This window comes from Simochromis diagramma, unplaced genomic scaffold, assembly GCF_900408965.1.
Source record: "Simochromis diagramma unplaced genomic scaffold, fSimDia1.1 OVJJ01000320.1, whole genome shotgun sequence".
In the NCBI taxonomy this organism is placed as follows: domain Eukaryota; kingdom Metazoa; phylum Chordata; class Actinopteri; order Cichliformes; family Cichlidae; genus Simochromis; species Simochromis diagramma.
In genome coordinates this window covers 5916806-5943949 of record NW_024386773.1, presented here as the reverse complement: position 1 = coordinate 5943949, position 27144 = coordinate 5916806, and the positions used below count along the sequence as shown (strand labels likewise).

At 40.1% G+C, this 27144-nt stretch overlaps 1 protein-coding gene across 7 annotated transcripts in view; it reads right to left on the bottom strand.

The window, feature by feature from the left end:
- The window catches only part of LOC120717031 (plasma membrane calcium-transporting ATPase 1-like), a 130150-nt gene that overhangs the window by 24993 nt on the left and 78013 nt on the right, over positions 1-27144 (bottom strand). For 5 of the 7 annotated variants that reach the window (XM_040004877.1, XM_040004829.1, XM_040004843.1 and 2 more), the window contains 12 exons: positions 26835-27092; positions 26291-26416; positions 25770-25895; positions 20957-20992; positions 15440-15613; positions 10116-10330; positions 9767-10009; positions 7903-8144; positions 7555-7792; positions 3664-3843; positions 2658-2745; positions 2384-2490 (listed from right to left, as the gene is read on the bottom strand). In XM_040004877.1, coding sequence (XP_039860811.1) covers positions 2384-2490; positions 2658-2745; positions 3664-3843; positions 7555-7792; positions 7903-8144; positions 9767-10009; positions 10116-10330; positions 15440-15613; positions 20957-20992; positions 25770-25895; positions 26291-26416; positions 26835-27092 — 2033 coding nt within the window. The remainder of the gene's footprint in view (positions 1-2383; positions 2491-2657; positions 2746-3663; positions 3844-7554; positions 7793-7902; positions 8145-9766; positions 10010-10115; positions 10331-15439; positions 15614-20956; positions 20993-25769; positions 25896-26290; positions 26417-26834; positions 27093-27144) is intronic. The other 2 variants (XM_040004862.1, XM_040004870.1) reach the window with 1 other exon arrangement.

Sequence of the window (27144 nt, the reverse complement as noted above, 5' to 3'; positions counted from 1 at the left end):
GTGCGATGTTTCCCCTTAGTGAGTTAGCTTTGTGCTATAAACACAAGCCCCAATATGTTTCGTTCCAAAAGTTCTACTGGGAAGATGATCATTTTATCCGGGCTGAGCTCAAGTCCAAACTTGGACGTCTCATGTTCTCATTTTCCATAGTAACAACTTTCTAAGCCACCTGGAAGAAAGCTATAAATATTGTAAATAATGATGATTGCTGACCCTTTTCAAATGTATCCTGAAAAGCAGCACATTTTCCAAGACATATTTCCTTACAGCATGCCACTGGTTGTAAATGTATTTCCTGATAGTCTCCAAAAAAAAAAAAAAAAAAATCTATTTCCCTACTTAAAACTTGCTTGAGGTGTTTCATTTATTATTGATGTGCGAGTCATGTGCATTAACAATACTTTTACCAGAGTAAATGTAACCATCATGTGATGGATTACTCAACTCAAGTTTCAGGAGTCTGAAAATTAATTTGTTAACGAAAAATAAAACTAATAAATGTCGTTTCACTTAAATCTATAAAAGACACCCAGATTGCCCAGAGGATTGTTATTGGTCATATATAAAACTCAAATGGGAGTTTCAGCCACCCACCCACTACCTTTTGATTGCTATTCTTCACGTTTAGTGACCACTTTCAGGCATTTCTCAACATCATTACTTACTTTAACTGTTATTACACACTTTCAGCTATGAATTTATCACATATGTGTCTTGATAAAGTGCTAGTCACACTTTTAGCCAAGAAGCTCCTTCTTTTAATTTATAATTTTAGCTACTTTAATAACTGGTTATCTAGTTTTTCCAGGTATCAGTTTCATTTGTTTAACTTTCTTTTTCTTTTTTTTAAGTAATCAGTTGGTCAACAATAATATGCATAGTCACCATTGCTTATACAGCTTTCTAGTGCGATTCCTCTTTATGGTTATTCTTCTGCTTTTGTTTATTTAATTAAAGAATATGAAAACAGAGCATGAGATGTTTGAGAGAAAGAAAAAACAAACAAACTTAATAAATTACAGTAACCAGATATACTTGGATATTAACCTAATGAGGAAATATCTATCTAAATCATAAAAAAGTACTGATATAATGAAATTAAGTTATAGGAAGGGCATTTCAAGGAGATACCATCTTTCCACTTTTCCTCAGACTGACCCTCCTGTAGCCTCATGAACCCAATATCAGGGCAAAGTGTGTAATAGACACGGCGGTCCACCATGTGCATGTCATGCTTTGCTTCTCCAAAGCATGAAATGCACAGGTGAAGTTGCATTACCAGTAGAGGGACATAGTATATCTAAAAAGCCAAGATGTTGCTCGTGACCCAGGAAGGTGTAAAGTAACTCCAGGATCAGTCTATGCCAGAAACAATTAAGCTAGGTGGCTAATATGCAGTTACAGATAAATATTTTAGTGATGTCTCTTTAAACGCTTTCTCGTGATTATTTTCAAGGTGAAGTATAAATGTGTTTTTAAACTATTTTGTTTGTTCATTTTTACTTTTACCTGAATATTTTAACTACATTTAACTAATAAATTCCACATATTTTTAACCAGCTATTGTATTCTTTTCATTAAGTTTGTTTAGCTAAAACCATAATGTTTTTATCCATACATGTGTTGAACTAATATTTCCAGATTTTAATAATTCAGGATTGTAGCTTCACATTATGAATGATTATCCATAACATGTTTTTGTAAATGGGTGAACAATCTAACAGTTTCAACCGTTTTGTTAAACTAATTCAACTTTTTTCCACTTCGTGACCAATACTTATTTGTTTTAATCATTTTAGCAATTAATTTTGGCTGGGTCGGTCTTTTTATCTATTAACTTTAGTTAAAAGTGTTAACTTTCTTGCTCAAACACATTCTGCTCTTATCACTTCTTTAATTAAACTGTAATTTCAGTTTTTTCTTTTTTCCTTTTTGAGAAAATCTGTCCAAATACCCTCAAAAATGTGCAAAAATGCACCCTGGAGTACATGCACTCTGGTTGATAAAACAGACAACATAAAGAAACAGCATTAGTCTCACTCTCTGTGAGTTGATCTGTAGAAAACAAAGGCAGTGACAAGGTGGTAGAGTGGGGCCCCACTGTGCTGAATGCACCGAACTCAACATTTATTGATTTATTATTCCATTTCACAGCTATCTTAATGAATCCGCGGCATTAAACTGAAGAGTTATTGTCAATGACGTTTAGAGAGATGACCTATTTCATGGCTGCATTAGAAACATAATTAACTGAAAGGCTTATCTTTTTCTTTAGGTAATGATGCAGAGAAACTTAAGTAGCAGAAGAGTGAAGCAATAAAGAGCCGTGAAACAAAGGCAACAGAAGAAAAGGACGCGGGAAAAAAAATGAAGAAGTGGTTACCATAGCAAAGCCAACATCAGCTTTCTTGAGGGCGGGGCCGTCGTTGGTACCGTCTCCTGTCACTGCAACCACCTGTCGGGTTTCGCCCACTGTGCTGTCGATGATGCCTTATCAGCAGAGTGACACAACAAGAAACTCTGTCTTAGTGAGTGCATGATCATTCAAAAAAAAGAAGGGGGAAAAAAGTAGATCCATTTACAGCAGCTTGACTAAAGGTTTACAATTACACGCAGATTTAAAGCAGCTCAACAGTCTCCTGTCAGAACAAACCCACCTTTGACCAGAGTGTGTTTGTCTGTGGGTGATGATCGAGCCAGAACACGCAGCTTGGGCCAAACTTTGTCCAGACGCTCTTGTTCCACCTAGAAATGACATGTTTAAGTTTCAAATAATCTTTTTCTAGCATATAAAAATAACCATCCCAGTTGGGTACAGAGCAATAATGGGGACTTGGAGCTTCATCTTTAACTGGACAAATCTGAGCACTTTACTGGGCAGAGCAAGCAAAGCATATGTCACAAACCTAATGCATGTGTTTGAATTTGCCTCGAGGCCATTTGCTGTGTCTGTCCTATCCAAATAAAGACAATGTCCGAAACTCCAGGACAGGCAGTGAGAGAAACAGCCAACTGCTTAAGAGTTAAACTGATTAATTGGTTAATGGGCTGCACTGATAGTTATATAAGCTTTTCTAGATTTACTGAGCACTCAAAGCACTTTTTATGCTATGAGCTGCATCCATCCATTTACATACACTCATGCAGCACTTTATGTACACAAACACTCACACACTGACGGATGCATCAGGGGCAATTTAAGCTTCACTATCCGTACAATCAGTAAACAAAGCTCTCTACCTCCCAAACCCCCCAAAATCAGCTGATATAAGCTTAATGCAGACAGATCAGTTTAACATGATACTGTTGTAAAGAGTGCTGTGTGGACGGTATCAGCTGAACAGGTAAAACACTACCAAACACAACATCTCCCTCGCTCTAATAAGATACCTATAAGATACATTAGGAAACTTAATGTTTGCTGCTTTTGTACATAAGCCTTTGGAAGGGGGTTAACTCAGGGCCGTTAGGCCACCAGAGATGTAATGGGCTAGTGGAAATCTGGCATTAGCAACAAAGACTTATTGGGCCATATTGACTTAATTTGGTGGTTGTTTTAAGTTCATTTCAGAGTCATTCTCTGGTCAAAGCTTCTTTTTTTTTTAAACTTAAATGTTCATATGAATGTTGCTTGCAGTTGGATTCTTTTTGTACTCGTTTTACCTCTCCCTTGTCATTTCTTATTTGTTGGTTGAACTCTTTGCCCTCCAGACACAGGAAGTCCTCCCCAGGCAGCAGGATGCCACACTTAGTCGCAATGGCACGAGCAGTGTTGATGTTGTCTCCGGTAACCATGCGCACGGTAATGCCTGCACGCTGGCACTTAGAAATAGCCTCGGGTACCTGGAGGAGAGTCAGAACAAAGGGACTTGAGCATTTTCACAGTAAAAAAAAAAAAAAAAACCTTGAAGATGAATGCAGAGTGACAGAAAAGATGAAGACGATTTTGAGTCTGAAACATAAGGAAGGTCCCCTTGCCTTTAACCCAAATAAAAAAAACTGTCACGAACATTCTGTTGGTTGTTTCTTCAGGGTCTTAAAAGATGTTAAAGAAAGAGTTTATACTGCAGCAGAGCTTGTGTGTAAGAGGTCCAATTCCAGCAGCAGCAGATTTTACATGAGAACCACTGTCGTTGTTCTTAAACCCACCCTGAGATTCATTCATCTCGGTCTGGGAGAGGTGATAGTGACTACACAAAGGTACACAGACGAGAGAGGTGCTGACTGCTTCTTGTGCTCCTCAGGTGGTCCGACTGATATGACCAGAACCCAACAGAGGGCACATTTTTTGCTTACAAATACATACAAATGTTGCACAGTTCTCATTTAAAGTGCCTCAGCCAGGGTGCAGCATGCTGTTTCCCTTCCTTAAGAATGGCTTCTTAACAGCCATCCTTCCACTGAGACCATTTCTGAGGAGGAAGTAAACAGTGGATCACCTGAACGGCCAGCTTCATCTCTCTAGTCCTGTGTCAGGTCTTTTTAGACATCCCACTTCTTTTTTTGTCTTCCGGGTCTCGCTTTTCCTCATAATTTTAAGGACATATTACACAACATGCCAAGATATGCCGAGTTTTCATCTCTTTGGGAATCAACTTGTTGGAAAAAAAAATACAATTTTCTGCTGTCAAACTGTAAGATCCTTGGGATTTTTAATGGATTTGGCTAAAGAAAAGGTACAGATGTGTTTTTCTTACAGGCTGTGAGTAACAAAGTGCCCAAAGACACAATTTAAAATTGTTTTTTTGCTAAGTTGTCTGCTATGTGTAGACACAACACTGGTTCATTACCTGGAGTTAGTGACCTACGAATCATTCAAGCATCAAAATGCACCTGCTAAATTGCTTAAGAAACAACAAAAACATTCTCTCAAAGGTTTATGTACAAGGGCTGGGCTGAAAAATGAGTGAAAAAGCAGCCAGTGTCCGAAGAAAAATGTTAAAAGAGCTTCAGAAAGCCTAGAGATCTATTGCTCAAGAGCATTTTTAAAATTAGTCTGGCTCCTTTTGTAGCACAATATAAAGAAATAATGGGTGGCTCAGGACTTTGGCGCAACACTGCGGACACTTACATTAATTTTAGTAAAATGTTGTAGGAAATGCTCTATGAATGGTCTGCATACATTACCCTTTAAGTTAATGAACCAATCAGGTTAAAAGGGGATCCTTGTGTTTCTTAACTTTCAGCACTGACTGCTTGATTTTGGGGTTACTTGCAGTTACAAAAACACTTTTTCTGAACATGAGGAGAAAAAATTATTTGTAGCACAAAGCCAAAATATTCAGTCTTGTGCCCATCACAAGTTGTGAAGAGATCAACACTGTGCTGCTGATTGACTCCTGCTGCTCTCCGGTTATTTCCATCCTGTTGGTGATCTTTGTGCTCTGACATTAAAGCAGCAGGCAGCAGCACTGATGCTTTCTCAGCTTCATTACAGGCCTCATTTAACACTTCAGAGCATCCGGACTGTAAGATCTGGCTAGGACAAACTTCGGTCTTCATGTTAGGAGAAAGTTAATGGCATGCTTATACAAATATAACAATATAGTCAAGAGCAGCCTCTCAGATGAGTTTCAATCTCAATGAAGAAAATTTAAGCTCCCTGTTTGGTCTGTTTAACTTATTTTTGCATCATCAGAAAAAACAAGCTGCACACCACAAACTCTGATTATCCCGTAGATCTACTGATCCCTGCGTGAAGTCTGGATTATTGCAGGCAACAGAAGCAGCAGCCTCTTACTGCTGTTTATTAAAGCAACAAAGCTATTTCCGGCGCTTTTCATGTGAACAACTGATTGCAACACTATGAACGTCTTTGAAGAGGGACCTTCTGGAAGTGTGAGAAACAAAAACACACACAAATCGCACAGAGCTGTTAGCGAGAGGATAGGGAGGAGGACAGCGGGAGGTAGAAACAGCTGGATTATCTGTCAGTCTGCATGCATAGACAGCTTATCAGTCCTTTTACCTTTTTTCTAGGCAAAGTGGAAATTATGTAAATTCATCTCCCATGAAAATACAATATTTATCAAGGCACTGGGATGTGACATATGACTGAATGGTAATTATGTAATCCATAATTACAGTGTGTTTCTTGTTGAATATCATCATGGTCTCTTCCTCTCTGCTCTCACTGACTGTTAGATTATCCACACTTCAGGTCAAAAGAGGAAATGACACATCGTGAATGGAAAAGTATTTTCGGTGAACAGCGAACATTGTTTTATGTTCAGCCTTTTTATTCGGAGCTGCGGTTTCGCATGGTTAAAACAGATCCACGATTTTATCTAAACAGCGAGTCACAAACAAATCTGAACAAAAAATGTCAAAACCATATAAGACGTGAAATGGTAAGCCCATGCAATTCCATACTAACCACTGAAGCTGCCATGGAAATCTACTGAAAAATGGTCCTCATTTCCCTTACTCTGTGACTTCAGTATAGTTTCCTGATAAGTTTATGGTCTCAATGACTAGCTTCAAATTATACTGATCACATTAAGAATCAGAAAAGAAGATCCCTGTCACATTTCAAAACACCAACATGGCTACGTTGAAACCATTCACCTTGGGGTTTCATAGCAGTCTGGTCAGTCGCACAGTCCTCTTTAAATATCTTCTTAAAGGGGGCCCTCTATGGTTGTCCTAATGTTTTTGTCATATATACACAAAGCGATGGATACTCTTCCAACAACAAGGTCAGTTTATGTGCAAGTAGTGCCTATGAGCTAATACAGATCTGGCTGTCAGCAAAGAAGCCCCATCCACCTGTTACTCTAACCTTCCGTTTATGAGGGGCAGCCAATGAGAGGAATGGTGGCTGCACCACAGTCCAGTATAAAAATAAATCAGGATTATTTTCACCTGTGAATCATGCTAAGCTACCACAGTGGTATTCAATTGAAGTAATTTGGACCAAGAAATGTGCATTAACTTCATATTTAAGTGCACACATTCTTAGCTAATGGTGGAATGGAAAGCTGGAATGGTGGCTGGAAAGCATGTTGGCGCATTTGTTAGCACTGTTACCTCACAGCAAGGAGGTTCCTGATTCAAACCCTCTGGTTGGCTCGGGGCTTTCAGAGGACTTTGCATGTACTCTGATGTCTTCCCAGAGTCTCAAAAATGCATGTTAACATGCAGGTTAATTTATGCTTGTTAATTAGCCACAGATGTGAAAGAATGCTTGTCTGCTTTTCTGTGTAAGCGCTGTAAAGAACTGGCAAACTGTCCAAGGAGAAGTCTTTTCCTCAGCCTATGACATCTGGGATAAGCTCTAGCCTAATTAAAACGATGAATGGAAACTCTTTTTATGACTTTAATATTTTGTTTATATGACTGCTTTGCAACACACTGTTTTCAACAATGCTACAGAAATAAAGATTGGGATGTTTGGCCATAAACACACCCAAAGAGAAAAGGTGAAAAATGATAAGAATAAATAAGCTGTATAATATTCTTCAGCAGGTAACATCGTTGATTTTGAAACCTAACGGCACATTGGCCAACATGAGCTGTTAACTACAGAGAGCATTTTGATCGGTGGTGCTGTACCTCAGGTCTGACGGGATCTTCGATCCCCACCACGGCGATGCAGGTCAGTTCGTTGAGGATGTCATTCTCAGTGTCCCAGTCTGGCTCTCCAGCCTCAGCAGGAAAGTCCCTGTAGGCCACACAGATGGTCCTCAGCCCATCGCACGCCATCGGCTCAATCACCTTTCGCACCATCTCGTCACGGTCCTTGGGCTTGAAGACACGAGGCTGGCCCTGGGCGTCCAAGATACGAGAGCATCTGCGAGAAGAGAGAGAATCAGAGGAAGTGAAGGGAGATTATAAAGGTACACCAAAAAGGTTACTGTGTCCACCCAAGCAGCCATCTTTCCTCAGACTGTTTGTTCTTACTTCCTCAGGACGATCTCTGATGCTCCTTTGCTGTACATCCGGAAGCCTCCGTCAGCGTTCTTTAGCACCGTGCTCATGGATTTACGGGAGGAGTTAAAGGTGTAAACCTTGTAGAGTTTCTCTTCGGGGACTTCATCTCTGATTGGCTGGTAGTCCCTCTTCAGCTCCAGCACCAGGCCCAGCAGAGCACATTCAGTCTTGTTACCCACATGGCGAGGTAAGCCGCCTTCTTTCTCCGGGGGCTGAGGAGCGAGAAAAAGTTTGGAGGTGCTTAAACATGATTGAAGTTACAAGCAAAGCGGGTCACTAGGAACATCCAGCGGTTCAGGTTTGTTTGATATTTGCTGGTTCAATCAGAGAAGCTTGGGCTCCAGAATTAATCGAATTTTAATCATTTCATTGGGTCTATACACACAAAACAAGACCATCTGAAGAACACAACGCTTCTGTAGCTGCAATTCAGGTACATGTGCAGGTTAACAGTAACTGTCAGACATGTTGGTGCCATGAAACAGGTTTAATACTATAATTTAAAATCACTTAACACACATGGTGACACATATCTAATAAATTAATATAATAAATTATATCAGATAAATAATTTTAATTAAAATGTTAGTATTCATTTTTCTTGACTTGACATGAGCCAGCGTTAGCTTGGGTTTCAAGTCCAATATGAACACGGCGATGTACTAGGAGATTTTAGAGCACTTCATGCTTCCATGTGAGGACATGCGTTATGGAAATGACAGTTTCCTTTTCCAGCAGGAGTTAAAACCTACACACAGTGCCAAAACCGCTACCATACGGTTTGTTGACCATAATTTTACTCTGTTTGATAAGCGAGCCAACTCCACTTACTCTGAATCTACGGGGATATTGTCAGGGAGAAGAATGTCCAATATAAAAAGAGCTGAAGGCTGATATCAAGCACTGCGGGCTTCAGTGACACCTCAGCAGTGCCACAAGCTGATCATCTCCATGCCACACCGCACTGATGTTGTAATTCGTAACTTGAAAAGCATCTGGTGTGTAAATGACCATAATTTTCAGACACCAGACATTTCTGTATTGCCATAATCATCAAAATGAAATAAAAAAAAGGCTTTATATCTAACATATACAAAATATATCAGAGATTACTTTTTTGAGATATTTTCATTATCTGACTACCTCTTGTTTTCTCTGTCATGATGACACTCGCTATAATAAAACTATGGACTACCAAACACTAATAACACTACATACTAGTCTACATACTGTAATAAGAATACAGTACTTTGATCTGTAAAATGGATGGTTACTGTATGTAGGTAATGCGTTACCACTTTCTGCTTGGGGTGTGGACGATAAACAGAAGGACAGAAAGCTCCCGGAGCGAATGCTGCTCACATTTATGCACACCTGAGGCCAAATTTTCAGAGTATGGCAAAGTTGTATGTTTGTGTAGAATGCGATCAACAGTTTGTATTGGCTCATAAATATACACTCAATATAAGAAGGGATGATGCTGAATCTCATTCATTAGATTGTGCTCGGATTTTTCTGGTATGTTCTTTGCTTAGATGTTTTTTCTCCTGTGTAATCATCAGGAAACATTGTCCCAACTATAGTTACTGCCTCAGGCAGGCACTCATGTTGCAGTTTATATGCTTGTCAGTCTATACTCATAACTTGCGTAGTGAAGACTTCCATTAATAAAGCATTTATCACAGCACAGCTTCTTTCTTTAACATAAATGAAATGTTAGGCCCATAAATAACTGAATATTCTCTGTTTATTATTATAGATGCTCCAGAGCCAAATAATTGCATTTGGAACACCTGAGTGTCAGTATTTGTCGATGTGATAGTTAAAGACTCACCAGGATCTTGGTGGTGTACGCTGAGTTGATAGAGATGCTGTTGACCATCATTTCCAAAGTATCCGGCTTGATAGCATCTGGTTCTGGGACAGTCTTGTAGTGCGTATCGCCGATGTATGCCTGCACCACTGTCATCCGATTCATAGTCAAAGTACCCGTCTTGTCGGAGCAGATAGCCGTGGCGTTGCCCATGGTTTCACAGGCGTCCAGGTGACGCACCAGGTTGTTGTCTTTCATCATTTTCTAAGGGATGGACGACGAAGGTGCACTCATTAAAACCTCAGCGTCTCTGACATGATTTTGAGAGGATTCTATTAATGTTAAATTTACATAATTCCTTCCTGCTCACCTTGACAGAGTAGGCCAGAGAGATGGTGACAGCAAGCGGCAGCCCCTCAGGGACAGCGACGACCAGAACTGTCACACCGATGATGAAGAACTTGACAAAATACTGAATGTAAATGGGGGTGCACTCAGCTAACCACTGCCGACCCTGGACCCCAAAGGTGTCGATCACAAAGTAGAGGATGAGGATGATAACTGTCACCGCCGACATGATCAGACCTGGGTGGAACAAGAGCAGTTTTCCATTAAAGTCAAGTAAGTTTTTTTAAGGGTTTTAAGGTTTCTACAACACGTATCTTTAAACCTTCAGTTTCAATCCTTTGGGACTGAGGCTGTTCTTTTGTTGCTGTGCTCCCAGTTTCTATGGACTCCTGTGTTCCTCCATCTCTGCTAACTTGTTTAGTCTCTGTCTTCATGTAATTTTGTAGTTTACTTTCAAGTTTTTCATGTACCTGGTTCTAGTTTTACCTCCGGCTCTTTCCTCCTTTGCGACTGTTTTTCTAGCACTCATTAGTTTTACCTGTCTTTAATTACTTTCCATTGTTTCATGTAATCAGTCTCTGTCTGTATATAATCTTGTCTTTCCATAAATCCTGTGTTTGACATCTGGATTCCTGTTTTATTTACTCCTTTGGGAATTATGTTTACCATTTTCAGCTGTTAGTAAATAAAGGCTAATTTTTTTGTTAGCGTGCCTATCTTCTCTAACCATTTTATGTCATGTATGATGTTATAATCTTGGTGATCCATTACCTATTATCTTATTTTGTATTCAGCAACTTATACTCACATTTTAAATTGACTTACTTGACTGATCTGCACTTCTTGTCCACATTTCATACTTTTACACATTTCTTTCTAAGCAGAAGACACGTCTGCAGTGACAAGTGCAAAGACTCATGGGACTGTTAATGTTTACCTTTAAATGCTTAATTTAATGACATTGTGATCATTATTTGAGTGACGACATTTGTGTGTTGAAGAACTCTGTAAAGGCTTAGCTATTAACAGCCCACCATGACTGTGTCTGCAGCGATTAATGACACTTGTTCAGTGAACCTATTCAAGGTTGTTAAGGTTAATAAAACCAGCGTTCCTGGAACGCAGTGTGTCTTAACTCATGATGGAAATACAGCTGCTCAACTTCAGCTTTCTAAAGTTGGTCAATCTTAGTGCATTTTCAGATTGTAGTCCCCATTATTTGCTCAAAAAAAAATCCACCTGAGAACTGACGTAAAAAGTATCCTTAACTTAAACTATCTTTTTTTCTGATCTCCTGCCTCATTGGAAAGGCCGGAATGTCCTCTATTGAGCACATCAGTAGGGTAGCTCAAATAAGTCAAAAGATATAGACCAAAACCAAATGTCCATTACAGAGGACATTTGGAGACTATGGCTTAGTTTATTAGGTTTACGTGACTTGTCCTCATTAAGTACTGCAGATTCAGTCACATTCAAGTTATTAAAAACCTTCTTTTATTTAAATTAGCATTTTTTAAGCAAAACCAACCTGGCATTTTTCACAGTGCTGTGGCAGCACTTTTCAGATCTCTTGTGGTGCTTTTAAAGATGATCTGATGAGCAGTCCTGCTGAAGACCTGCTGGCAAACTCTCCCTGTGGTCTAGCCGTTTGGGAAATATTTAACCACACTGTCCCCAGTCTGATGCTACTACAAAATAATTTTGATTGCATGTCATCCCCTTTGCTTTCCATGTCTCTGTTTCTATAGTCAACTACCAAAAGAAAATACACTTTAATCTTTAATCTATTTACGCTTTGGTGTCTAACTGCACTGAATCCGGACTGCCAACACTTGAATATGTCTCGCTTGTAAAAAATTGAAAGGTGGTTAAACTATGATATTTAATAAGGCAGTGAAGTCTGGATGCCTGTAACCAGACAACATCCTGAATATCAAACAGGTGAGAGGAAGTAACAGAAAATTCCCGTTTGTGTTTCTGTACTTCATCTCTCCTGTCAGTCACCTCCAGTCAAAGTGTTTGGCCCAAATTCTATTTCTGTTCAGTAATGATGTCCTGAAAACCCCTTGGTGTATTAAGGTCAATTGAAATGACACAGAAAATGCTTTCAATTCCGGGATGAATCGTGTCCCCAATAAAAAACATCCATCCAATAGAACTGAGTGCATTTTGACCCTCAGCCTCTTCGTCCCTGCGCTGCCTGATCACTTTGTGTGCTATTAGAGGGCAAGTCACACTTTTTCTCGAATGTCGTCTTTGTGAGAGTCATGTAGCAGCATAAGTTTCATTTCTATGTATCTAATAAAGAGACTTGTTTAGGATCTACTAGCCTGTAAAGAAATAAAACTGCAAAGATCCTCTTAGTGTAATCAAAAAGAGACAAAACTGCCTTTCCAATAACTTCAGATATGTCTGATGTTGAATCAATCCTGTAGATATCTGGGTTGAACTAACAGTACAGTCAAATTCAGGCACCTAATAATGAGTAGGATCACATAATAAAACAGCCAGTTCATTTTATTAGTGATTCTGTACATTTTATGCTTTATTTATCAGTTTTGACATCCTTTGGTATTGTGACTGCGTTGAACTGCAGCTGGAGACTCACCGCTTATAGCTGTAATATACTGATAACATTAACTAGCCTTCACAGAGGCTGGCAAGGCGATGCCGTCAGACATGATCACAATGTTTACTTAGCTCAGGGCACTCTGAACTCTTTTGGCAACAGAGCTGATTTAATAACTCTGGCAATCTCTTACATTTTTATTTAACACCATCATTCAGAGGCAGAGCAGTAATACTTAACGTATGACTCAGGAACCAACTCAGGATTGCCACAGGACACTGGCTGGCCCACAGACATTTTATAATTCACTAAATAAAATCTACTGAAGCGGTTCCAGCTATGTTTAATGCTGTACAGAGTCCTTCAAAAGTAACCAATTCAATCAACTGCAGCTAAAACGCAGCAGCAGCAGCAGCTTCCAAATACAGGGAGTGCAGAATTATTAGTCAAATGAGTATTTTGTCCACATCATCCTCTTCATGCATGTTGTCTTACTCCAAGCTGTATAGGTTCGAAAGCCTACTACCAATTAAGCATATTAGGTGATGTGCATCTCTGTAATGAGAAGGGGTGTGGTCTAATGACATCAACACCCTATATCAGGTGTGCATAATTATTAGGCAACGTCCTTTCCTTTGGCAAAATGGGTCAAAAGAAGGACTTGACAGGCTCAGAAAAGTCAAAAATAGTGAGATATCTTGCAGAGGGATGCAGCAGTCTCAAAATTGCAAAGCTTCTGAAGCGTGATCATCGAACAATCAAGCGTTTCATTCAAAATAGTCAACAGGGTCGCAAGAAGCGTGTGGAAAAACCAAGGCGCAAAATAACTGCCCATGAACTGAGAAAAGTCAAGCGTGCAGCTGCCAAGATGCCACTTGCCACCAGTTTGGCCATATTTCAGAGCTGCAACATCACTGGAGTGCCCAAAAGCACAAGGTGTGCAATACTCAGAGACATGGCCAAGGTAAGAAAGGCTGAAAGACGACCACCGCTGAACAAGACACACAAGCTGAAACGTCAAGACTGGGCCAAGAAATATCTCAAGACTGGATTTTTCTAAGGTTTTATGGACTGATGAAATGAGAGTGAGTCTTGATGGGCCAGATGGATGGGCCCGTGGCTGGATTGGTAAAGGGCAGAGAGCTCCAGTCCGACTCAGACGCCAAGGTGGAGATGGAGTACTGGTTTGGGCTGGTATCATCAAAGATGAGCTTGTGGGGCCTTTTCGGGTTGAGGATGGAGTCAAGCTCAACTCCCAGTCCTACTGCCAGTTCCTGGAAGACACCTTCTTCAAGCAGTGGTACAGGAAGAAGTCTGCATCCTTCAAGAAAAACATGATTTTCATGCAGGACAATGCTCTATCACATGCGTCCAAGTACTCCACAGCGTGGCTGGCAAGAAAGGGTATAAAAGAAGAAAAACTAACTGACATGGCCTCCTTGTTCACCTGATCTGAACCCCATTGAGAACCTGTGGTCCATCATCAAATGTGAGATTTACAAGGAGGGAAAACAGTACACCTCTCTGAACAGTGTCTGGGAGGCTGTGGTTGCTGCTGCACGCAATGTTGATGGTGAACAGATCACAACACTGACAGAATCCATGGATGGCAGGCTTTTGAGTGTCCTTGCAAAGAAAGGTGGCTATATTGGTCGCTGATTTGTTTTTGTTTTGTTTTTGAATGTCAGAAATGTATATTTGTGAATGTGGAGATGTTATATTGGTTTCACTGGTAAAAATAAATAATTGAAATGGGTATATATTTGTTTTTTGTTAAGTTGCCTAATAATTATGCACAGTAATAGTCACCTGCACACACAGATATCCCCCTAAAATAGCTAAAACTAAAAACAAACTAAAAACTACTTCCAAAAACATTCAGCTTTGATATTAATGAGTTTTTTGGGTTCATTGAGAACATGGTTGTTGTTCAATAATAAAATTATTCCTCAAAAATACAACTTGCCTAATAATTCTGCACTCCCTGTATGGTAAAATAAATGACTTGTCATTCTGGGCGGGTATTCAAGTTAATATAGATAAGAAATAAGGAAAATATAGGAAAATGTTGAATATTATGTGAATACAGAAAACTACCACAACACTTTGTCTTCCTGGCGAAGTAACACTTTAAGTTTATTCTTCTAAATGGCAAAAAAAAACAGACCACTGCATATCAACTGTAAGCTTTCATCAGGGTCTGATAAACACATAATCAGTGTGAATTAAATTACAGTAATGCTAACACTTGTGTGGAGGAGATTACCCGTAGCTAGTGCTATGGGTAATCTCCATCACAAGTGTTTGCTTGTTTAATGTTTATTAACCAGCCTCTGGTCTCCAGTGATTGTGCAAAAGTGGTCCTCAGACAAAGCAGCGTGAGTATCCCTGTTGTAGGCTCCCAGCATTAAAAGAAAAAAAAAAAAAAAAAAAAAGAAGACGAAGGAGAGAGGTCCCATCAGAGTTTCACAGTAGTTTAAAAACTCAAATTACTGACATTCATTTGTGGCTGTTAAAGTATTCTTAATAATCAGTTAAAGTTAAACCTCAAAATCTTTTACAAAACTATTAGCTTCATTCATTTTGGCATGTCTCTTTAAATGTGGTCTACAAAACTGTGCTGACTCGACTTTTACGTTTTTGGAAAGTGAATTAAAAAAAATAAAAATACTCCACCCCAGGTTGAAGCTAGACCAGCAGATTCCCCTCAACCTCCAGCCTTTGTTCTAAGCTAGGTTAAGATTGTTCGTGTGTGTGTGTGTGTGTGAGCTACTCACCAGCCTTCCCAATCTGCACAGCTAGTCTGGTCAGTTTTCCTTGAAGCACAGACTTCTCCTTCTTGGTAACATTGACCTTTTTCACTGGTTTGACCTCTTCCTTCTCCTCAGACTCAGCGGCCTCTTCACTTTTCAAAGGCTGTATCTCCAGAGCAATGCCATCCTGGGTCTTGGCTGTTAGGATGGAGGCGGTAAAAGGAGGAAGCGGAAGGTTTTACGGGGAATGACAGAAGGAAGGAAGTAGGGTTCGAGGTGGTGAGTAAAGACAGATGAGGACAGACAGAATAATGGAGAAAATTGATGGTAGTTGGAAAAGGAGGAAGGTTTTGGATGGGAGCAAAATAAAATTTGAATGAATTAAATTGATGTTTAATTGGCAACAAAATAAAACACAATGAGGGAGCAAGGTTCAGGAGTGGTTAGGGGATGAAGGAAGAGAGGCAGAGAAAACGTTACAGAATCAGTCTGAGGGAAAGCTGAAAAACGACAGGACGAGTTTTCTCAGAAAACAGAAACACTTCTGACTCCTAATCATTACATGGTGAACCTTTGGCTGAATGCAGAGAGCAGCATTTCATCGTTTTATGATCACACAACATTCATGATAAAAAGGTCCAGGTAGCTTTCAGAGAGTGTCACAGACGAGTTGGGTGCAGCAGTTCATAATGAAGTGCAGCAGACAGAACAGAGAACAGCAGATACAACAGTGAGGATTTAACACGGGGCTGTCAATCACACACAATCACACGCACAATCACGCACACATACAGTTTGTTTGACATCAGAGCTCCGAGTTTGAGATCTGAAGTCTGATGTGCAGTCTAGCTTCGCGTCCTGCTCGACGGCTCTGCTCTGCATTTGCATAAACAAACTGCGTATTTGCATTTCACTTCATCAGCTGTGATCCTGTTTGGACTGTAGTAATGTATGTGGAGCTTTTGTGATCTGTTTGATCTCTGCTCACAGCGAATTCAGCTCCGCTCGCTCCATCCGCTGTTTGTCGTATTTCCATACCAAAGAAATATGAGCAGGTGATGAACGAAAACAAAACAGATCTTCTCTAATCTCACACACTGAGGTTTGATATTTGTCCTCATGAACGACTGAGCTGACAACTCTGACTGGATGATTTTATCTGAAAATTCCTTCATTTCCATGTCATGTTATTCACGATTAAATACTGGAAATGCTCTGCTGGGTCAACAAACTGGGGCAAAATTACTCAAATTTACATCATTAAAGCTATTCAGACTGACTGCTGGTAAACATTTCAACATCAAATATGGAACCAACATTTCCAACAAATCGTGGATATAAAGCAAGTTAGACAGATGACCAGAAAGTAACAAGTACTCTTGTATTGCTAAGGTTATAGCTCTACTGCTGTGAAAACATAACATTTATTCAAATTCTGAATTTTAGTTAAAAAAAATATTCAATGGAATGAACCAAAGGAAAAAACAAAACAAAAAACAATCCAACAATAATAACGTGAACTGGAATGAGGAGTAAAACCATGTCGTCCAGTTTTGCTTCACTTTTGCAGAAAGTTTCAGCAATAAGTTTAAAAGAAACTGAATTAAATCAAACTGAGATACTGAGCCTCAAGCAAGAACCGATTTAAATGTTTTTAAGGGAATTGATTCTGTTTTTCCTTTTTTCTGTCAAATATACAGTCAGTTTGCGCAGTCCTGTGAAGTACACCCTATAACCCAGCAGCTTTAGCATTTCACTGTGTGACTTTATCAGCTTCTCACATCGTTGTGGAGTAATTTTTGCCCACTCTTCTTTAAAATGTTCTTTCAGTTTATGCACTTATTCAGTTTATGAACTGAAGTTGATGTTTGGGATCATTTATTTATACACGTCTCTTAAGTATTTTTCAGTCAGGTTAAAGTCTGGACTTTGATTGGATCATTGCGGCAACCTGAGTTTTTCCTTTTTCAGCCATTCTGTTGTAAATTTACTGGTCAAGCTTTAGCCGTCAGACTGATGGCCTCAGATTTAACTTTGGAGTTCACAGTCGACCCAGTGACTGCAAGGTATCTGAGAAAAACAAATCCTCAGCCCTCCACCACTGTGCTGACAGTTGGTATGAGGTGTTTGTGCTGATCTGTCCAAATGTGGCGCTGTGATTCACAGCCAAACATCTCCATTTTGGTCTCATCTGTAGAAACCTGCAACAGTATTTTTTTTTTTTCCAAATCCTCTTTTTTGTTTATGCAGATTAACTTTGAAATTCTTATGACTGACTGACATAAATCCTGGTATTAGCTGGTGAGAAAAGATGATGTTTGAAATGTGTTGTATGTATATAGTGAGAATCTGAGCCCAATCTAACAAAAAAAACTGAAGATTTAAGATAGAAACATTAAAAAAGTCCCTGCATGAGGCTCCTTGTCTTTAACGGCTATATTGCCTTCTAACCTGGGTAAAATGAAAGAATTTGCATGCTCAACAAAGCCAGCGAGTGTCGCCCTAACATGTTTTTTGTCTGACCGCTTTTATCCACTCCTCAGTACCACCACCTTGCTCTGAGTTTCATCAGGTTGTTAATGAGAAACCCCCGACACAGATTATTTCCAGAAGGGAAGTAATTTCACAACAGCACGACCTCAACAAGACATTTAACATTCTGGATGTGGGGATGGGTCGGTGTTAAACCGGGAAGCTGCGGAGCCTTATGCACATAGTCCACTCTGAAGACAAGCCACAACATAGAACTAACTGACACAGCTTCACACGAACAGGACTGAGACCCACTGACCAACCACAGAAGTGTAAACAGGCGCAGCACTGAACCATGGGAGAACGCACGGCGAGCAGAGGGGAGGGGGTGTCTGACAATCAAAAAGTAAAGCAAGTCAACAAACAGAAGATGAACTCAAAGGATCACCCCAAAAAAAATGAAAAACAACAGCGATGCAGAACCACGACAGAGAGAGACAGGAGGAGGTAGTGGAGGCTGCAGAGCTATGGAGGCTGCAGGAGACTTCAGCAAGACAAAAAGGAACAGAGGAGAGAATCAAACAGTGCCTACAAGACAACATGAAGTCCTGAGCAACGCCCTGCGAGGAGGCAACAGTGAGAGAAATGAGAGGAGTCAAAAGGGAAAAAGAAAACAAACTGAGGATAATACACAAACAGAACAGACGACAGCCCACAGCCCACTGATACTGCAAGGGTGCAACTCCCACATCCTCGCTTCAGCGCCCCCACCCGCAACCCCCCCCGGCCATGTCTGTTTTCCCTCAATACTGCCAAGAGAAGCTTACATTGACCACAGCATGTTAAAATGTGATTTAAAAAACAAACTGTGGGGTGTTTTAAAGGTGAAACATCAGATTCTCAGATCCTTCTTTTGCTGCTGCACTTCCTGCACAGATGTTTCACATTAAAAGCTTTCCAACCGCTCAAGGGACAAACACCCACATGATATTAAAGTGAAACATCTGCAGGAAGTGTTGTGATACAAAGGGTAAAAAAAAAAGGAAAAGCAATTATTAAATAAATGATAAATAAACTATATTAAAAATTAAATCTTTAGGTTTTAAACTAGAAACAAGCTATTATGAGATGTGACCTTGGGCTTTTTAAAAAACATGCAATGGGCTACTTAATCAAAAGACAAGGGTTAGACACCTTTGTCAGCCCATTTGTGGAATCTGCACCTCCCAAGACACCTGCAGTATAGGGTGTCACCACCATAGACAGTATAAAAGATGGTAGCAGCTGACCAGTCTAAATAGTGCCCAAGTGCATCAAACATGCATTACTTTTAATGGCCAGTAGGGTGTGCCTCCTCTGGTTGCAATAAGACTTTAGGTTGTCTAGAAGAAAACAACACTCGGCTTCCTCGCACTCTGACCTCAGTAAAAACTTTCCATATGACTTTATGGCTCCACTGCTACTTTCAGGTCACACTGAAGAAAACAGGAAGTTCATTTCATAACTTATGGTTGGAAAAAATAAGCGGCTGGAAACATGACTGATGGGAGAACTGGGGCTATTTCACGTAGTTAATGTGCTGCAAAACTTGGAGCTAAAAAAGGTGGTGACAAATGCATTCAGGGCTTTAAGGTTCATAAAAATGAGCAAAGATGTTCCTAGAAATGTTGTCCAGCTTGTGTTTTTCAGCGGAGGTCGGCTGTGACTGCAGCACTGACTATAATTTCCGTGTGAAAAACAGTGATGAGCATCCAAAAGCTGTGTGTGCGTCTTTCTCTGTACATGAAGAAGCATTCTGTCTGCAGCAGATGCTTTAACCATGGGAGGTCTGGATGAGGGGAGTGTGTCGGTGTGTGCGTTTAAATGTGTGTGTGTTTGCTGAGACAGCTTGCAGAGGAAGCTGGCCATGTGCTGGAACACCCAGGACATGGAGGGCATTTGGCTGATTTTGGAGGTTGCCGCAATGACGTCATCAGCAATCTCACACACAGTCATTAAACCCATTAAACAAGGACACCTCAGAGGTCAGAGCAGTATGTTAGGAGTTAGTAACCCTCACTGATGGTCTCGTAGCCCAATTCTGACCGTGAACTGAGAGACTCTGATGAGGGGAAAAAGATCTCAACAGTTGTATAAGTTAGTTTGCAAAGTGCACACTGATAACATTTACAAATCAGTAGTGCTTCCATGTTTGTTTGAATATTATGAAAACAACCTAACTTGTTTCTGCAATTTAACTTTTTTTTTTTTTTTTTTTTTTTTTTTTTAGTGTGAATGTCTGTTGAATGTTTTGTGACATTTAAAGATTTGCTGACCAAACAAGAATTAATCATCATTTGAAGTCCTAGCTCGTTAGTCTGGCTAATATTTAATAACAGGCCTTCTGCAGGCGATTAACCATTAGTGTGTCTCCTTATAGACATAATATATTAAGTAAATCTGAATGATTACTAATTGATTGTTGTTTTTAACATTATATACTTCTGTTTCTTGTTGACTCTTGTGTATGCGTGCACCTGAAGCTTGCAGGCCTCGTTTCTGTGTACTCCTTAGCAACAGGTGTCACCACAAAAACATGCCAATGGGTGTGATGTCACTTTTAGTACACGTTCCTGTTGGCTAGTGCGATATGAACTTCCTGTAAGTGATCATAAATGACTTGTATAACCCACGTCTTATTTTTGTTTTGAGTGCTGCAAATAAACGTGATTTACACAAAGATAACCACTACACTCACATTTTTAAAATTATCCCTGTGGCTGATTTCTCACCCAAACATAAATCATGTGCTTCCAAAAAACATGCCCTGCTTTCAGGGTTGAGGCATTAATACACTTCTACAGGGCGACCGCAGACTCGGCTGTTAGAGACTTGAAGGTTGAGAGTTGCACCCTTGGACAGGTAAAGCAAGGCGAGAGAACGTCCCCCTTTATACAGCAGAAAGAGAGAGAGAGGGAGAGAGATGGACTGGACACTCCCCTCCTGCCACTGGGTGAAGGGTGAGGAGTGGGTGAGTAACAGGGAGGATGGAGGGACAAAGCGGGACAGATGGATGAATGGAGGGGTTACCTTTGTTGCGATTTTCGGGGGGTCCTTGTTTTTTACCTGTTCGGACAGAGAGAGAGGGCGGAATGCTGATAAGATGGCTCAAAGGAAAAATAAGATCAAATCAAACTGAGGGACAACACAAAGTTCAAACTGATAGAAACCCACAGGTGTGTGTGTGTCGTGTGTGTGCCGTGGGCAGGAATGGACGAATCAGAGGAGAGAGACACACGACTTCCCGCTGCGGAGAACCGATGGCCAACGAAATCTAAAGTTTTAAAAATATTCATCAGAAATTTAAAATGTGGTTTAAAAGTAATCAGGCGATCGATTTATTTGTACTTTCCTGAAGCTCCGCATTACTCTGTTTCTATCATTTATTGTGAGAAGGTAGACCTTTCAGGAAGTTGTCTGTCTGTTTTTGAAATGACACTGAATTCATGTTATTGATCATTACAATACAATAACATGTAAGACCCACTAGTGTGCTCGCTTCTGTATTTCACTTCACTTTATGCAGTGTGAATTCATCTGTGGCCTTTTTTAAAAGGTGATGCTTCACATGGTACATAACATTGTTAATATGATACTTTATCTAAGCTGACTGAGGTTTTGTTCATTATGTACATCGTTAAATAGACTGCATGTTGGTCTGTTCTGACACATTCTTGTAAGCTGCGTTATTTTCAGATTATAAAATATAAAAATATATATATAAAAAAATAAGTTGATATTATGGTCATTTATTTATCAGAGTGTGGATTTTTTTAAAATTTTTTTACTTTAAAGTGGAACGTAATGAAAAATGTTAAGACTCAATTATTTCACACAATTATTGAAGGTTGTGTGATGTTAATAATCAAATCTATGTTAGCACGTTCACCGCATTGATTTGTTTCAGTACTGCCTCAAAAGGCTGCCAGCACAGCTGCAGACTCTGTGATAAACAGTGACCACGTTTACATTTTATTTTGAAATTCGTTCCTTGTTTGAGCAGAAAGTGAGAGTTAACAGAAAGCTTTGTTTTTTAGGGCACTCCCTTTGTAGAGTGGTTGTGAGATGCTCTGACATGCATCAAAACATCATTTTATTTTTGTCTGCTGATTTTCTTGAGGTCTGATTTTTTTTATATGACTAACAATGCGTTCACTTCCTGCCAAGATGCCGTCTGTGTATCCTCATTATGTGCATGATGTTCTGTGGCGTTGGTGCCCCGAAGAGCCAGCCAAGGCAGTCTTGGAGATAATGTTCCCCTTTTATATCCCTAATGGTCCCCTTTTAGAAGACTTTTAGAGGATAGCAGTATGGCATTGATTTTTTTAATCTTTTATTGACTTTTTGCTTTTGCTTTCATTTGCTGGATATGTATATTTTTGTTTATTTATTTATTTTTTCAGATTTAATACTCAAAAAAGTATTTAGGCTTAGGAAAGCGTTGCAGTTTAGGTTAGAAGCTGCATCTTTATAACAGTAACCGTGCACATGTAAAGATAATGACTTGAGAGTTACAGTCACTCTCACTAGTGCTAAAACTCAGTGTGTCAGGGGCACACATGCCAACGGACACTTTGTGTGTAAACGAGCCATTCCAGTGGCTTTGACTAAACAGCACTAATTGATGCGCCGTGGATGAAACTGGGCTGTCTGAACTGGACTGCTGAATCTCTAAAAGGGATTTTATTCACCCCAAAAATGACTGAAAAGCTAAACACATGGGCTGATGCTGTCTCTGAAATTGATCTTAACGAGGTGTCATGTACTGATTAGACACAATAAAGCACATCACAGGTGAAGTGCAGGTCAGGTACGTTTTCCTGCTCATAGGAAGTTACCTTCCTGCTGCAGTAAAACTAAGCTGTCTGCTTTTATTATGAAAGGAACTTTGGCAAGGTCAGAGCTAAACAACGCGCACACACACACACACACACACACACACACACACACAGCTCTTTGTTATTCAGTTGGTGGCTTGTTATCGAGAGTGAACTGGTTCGAGTATGTGTGTGTATGTGTGCGTTTGCAACACTGAAGGCTTTTATCCCCACAAGATAACTGATGGGTGTGACTTGACACGAATGCATGAATGTGTGCAGTGCATGTGTGCGTGTTTACAGCGGATTGATGCAGCCATGTGTGACAGTGAAGTCTGCTGTGTGTCTGCTGTTAAAAGAACACAGGAACCTCATGACAGTGCCTCCGTGTGTGTGTTTGTGTGCGCGCTTCTATCTTTGCGAGGATTCACTTCCAATTTGGAAAATAAGGGCTTTTTTTTTTAAAAGTTAAGATCCCTTTTGAAAAGTCTGAAAATATCAAAGCAAGGACTTGTTCTGAAAAGTGATGACACTTCTCACTTCAAAGACTTTCTGAGGGTTTGTGCTTTGTTTCAGCATAAGGATTAGTAACACATTTTAAGATTAAGATTAAAGCTTTGACAATGTAAACATGGAAGTAACGGCCTGTGTATGAGATGTAAATGTAAAGGCTCTTTTCTTTAAAATTTAGAATTTATTTTTAGCTGAATCTGTTTTGTGGTTCTCCTCATTAGGAAGCCAGCACCAATTTTGTTTTTGTCTGTTTGTCTGTATTTTTTATGAACCAGAAACTGGGGGCCAAAATGCAAACCTGAGCGTCTCTCTCCGCTGAGCTGGTACATTCAGCCAGTTCACAATGAATGCCTGACAAACTCAAACTTTAGCCAGTAAAACAAAATGATAAGACAAAAACGAACTAAAGGAAAAGGATACATGTGTAAAAGGGGGTTAGCATGATCACAAGCAAATCAAAAGCAATAGAGACCGACTGCAGAAGCCTGTTGTTTTACATCTGCTCTGACATAGTACAAAGATCATCTGGACGTTGGCTTTTGAAGGGTCCCTCTATAAAAGAAGCAACTGTGTTTCACAGTTAATTGATATTACGTAACTGGCCAATTTACTCAGTACTGTGGCCATGAATTTACATGAATAAATGAGACCATGATGAGGTGTTTGCTCAGGTGACCAATCAATATGTCTTTGAGTCTTTGTGAAATCACAGTTCAAAGTGTTGCTTTACTGAAATATTAACAAAGATTGTTTGCAAGCCCACGACAGAGAACAAAAGTTTAAATGGCCTGTCAAGATTCCCATCAAGCACTTGAACATAACAACTGAAAAATGTTAAAAATTCAAGTATTTTTTAAAATTTTACATCTGGGGTGTCAAGCTCATTTTAGCTCGTAGGCCACATACAGCTTGATTTGATCTTAAGTGGGCAATTGCAAACCATTGCATAACAACCTCTAAAGTGCTCCCTTTCTTTTAGTGTACAGAAGTACATTCTGCACACTTTCCTGTTTAATGAACCGTCCACTTACAAATGACAGCTTGACGTGACTGAAAGTGAACCTATTATGCTTTTTTGAAAATATTTTCTGCCATATGTCACATAATGGTGGATTCTCTTATTAAACATGGCAAACGTTTCAAATAAAGAGGTCCGTATATCCTTGAGTAATTTCTGTGAGCCAAAAGTTCAGGCTGTAGTGTGCTCTGAATGCTTGATTTCATTTTTTCTACTTTTGGATCTGTATGATGTGAATAAGAGAAGATATACATAATATGGTCCCCTCAGGCACACAGCTCCACCTGTGAGCACGGAAGCCCCACCTACCTGCTATTCAAACCTGTTCAATGAGCAGCCAATCAGATGGAGTAGCTAAAACAGCTTGTTTGAACTGAGGTGCTGCACCAAGGACCATTAAAATATCAATAAGCGTTATCTTCTAACTGAATCATGCAAAGCTATTTTGAGTCCAAGAATTATGTCTGACTCCTCAACAGCCTCCAAACTCTGGAGATTCATCTAGTGGGCAGCACTGAGTCCTTTGAAGGACTGGGGCTGTCTGCTTAACTTACAGAATGAAGTAGGCTATAATGATCCATGGATATAATAGCCATTTATCCCCTTAAGGATACATGGTCACATGCATTTCTTTGAAATGTAGCTTTGGGTACAACCATAGAGTGTATATAAAAGAAGGACAGAGCAGAAAAGTGCAGCTAGTGCAGCATTTTTCAAATGTCCAGCAAGAGGTGACTGTTTGCAGACGTCTAGGAAGTACTTGTCCTCAGTACTTGTCTGATGAAGCACATTTAACATTTCTAGCCTATGACATCGCCATATGTTTCTGAATCAGCTCCACCTCACATCATATCCTGTTTGTAATCACCAAGATTGTCATACCAAAAAAGGTCAGCTCAAGACTTCAAAACAGGACTTTGCTAATTCATCTTTTATATACAGTTTAAGCTAATTACCTGGTCATAGCAAATGAACTATAATCTTACAAACTCTTTGGAATCGGTCACTAAAAAGGTGTGCATGCCACTTTAAAATTACGATAAGCTAAGTTTGGTAAGATTGTGGGAGCTCCTTTGTAGACGTCACTTTTATTTCACTTGTTTTGGGCCGGTACAATCACAATATTACTCATCTTTGGTCTCGTGTATTCACTATGGAAGGTTTTTGTGCTTAGATTGAAGTTAAATTAAGCTTACAGATCACATTCAGACCCTTCAAAAAGCTCTGCTGTTATCAGCTCAGACTGGATGAACTCTACCTGCTGACAGAGTCGGCTGGTACGACAGGAGAAACGTCAAATCAACACCAGCTGATAAAAACGGGCAAAATATTTCCGATCAGCCTGTTCAGAAATATTCAGAAGCTGACACGGTGACAGTCGTTCTAGCCAAACTTTCCTCACACTTCACAGACTTACTGTCCTCGTATGACCTTCCACACTTCAACATATGTTGTGTTTCTTGACATGTGTGACAGGCTTTGTCTCATGTCTTACTTTTCTTGACCTTCTTCTCTTCGTCGTTCTCGCTGGCGCCCAGCAGAGTAAAGATGATGCCTGTTTGAGAGTTGAGGCCGACAGCTGACACCACCATCCTGCCTGATCCCTCCATCACGTGGGTCCCTGAGGAAATATTCAAAAAGCTACGAGTCAAAAAAGAAGCTTTATTTATTTATTTTTTAAAACTGTTACTGTGTTACTGTCATTTGTTTTCATTTTAAATCAATGTCAAAGCACTTATTTATCCATCTAATCTCATTTTAAGACACATTACTGAATATTTAAAATGACATGCTTTTACTTATGTTGCTTTTTTTCTAGGTAAATAGTCTTGCACTCCTGTGTAGCCCTACTCTGCATCCAGATATCCTTCTGAATCAAGGGATTGAATTCATACATGGGAAATTTTAGCTTTGGCGGGGTCTCAGACAGCTCTTGTGTTATAAGCAGGACATCCATCTTTCAGTCAAACACCGTGAACCTGATTTTTTTAGGAGAACAGTTTTCCAGGCACTCACCGGACAGCAGCATGGGGTCTTTCTCCATAGACTTGCGAACCTGGTCAGATTCTCCTGTCAGAGAGCTCTCGTCAATCTTCAGGTCGTTGCCTTGGATCAGGATACCATCAGCAGGCAGCAGGTCTCCTGCAAGCAGATCGATCAGATGGGTCAGAATCTTTTTCCCCCATCAGCCACAGGGTTTGAACAGGATCTTACACAGAGTCCTTTTAAATTTAAATTTTGTATTGTAAAGCAGCTCCACAAAGGTTGTTGCTGTAGTCATAAAATGGTAAATGGTAAATGGCCTGCATTTGTATAGCGCTTTACTCAGTCCCTAAGGACCCCAAAGCGCTTTACACTACATTCAGTCATTCACCCATTCACACACACATTCACACACTGGCAATAGCAAGCTACATTGTAGCCACAGCTGCCCTGGGGCGCACTGACAGAGGCGAGGCTGCCGGACACTGGCGCCACCGGGCCCTCTGACCACCACCATAAAAGCTTGACAGTTAAACATCACATGAAATAACCAAATAACAATGTTTGCGTTTCATACCGTATTTGATCTGAGCGATGTCTCCAACCACGATCTCGGCCACAGGGATCTGGATGACCTGACCTTTGCGGATGACCGTGAACTTTTGTTCTTGCTCGATGCGACTCTGCAGCCCGCGGAACTGCTTCTCCTTGGACCAATCGTTGAAGGCCGTCACCAGGACCACAATGATGACTGAGAACAAGATGGCAGCGCCTTCGATCCAGCCAGCCTGGGCCTCGCCCTCGTCCTCTACGCCACCCGAAGTTGCGCCGCATGCTGTGAAAACATGAGGACATGTTGAAATCAAATCCCATCATAACAGCAAAGA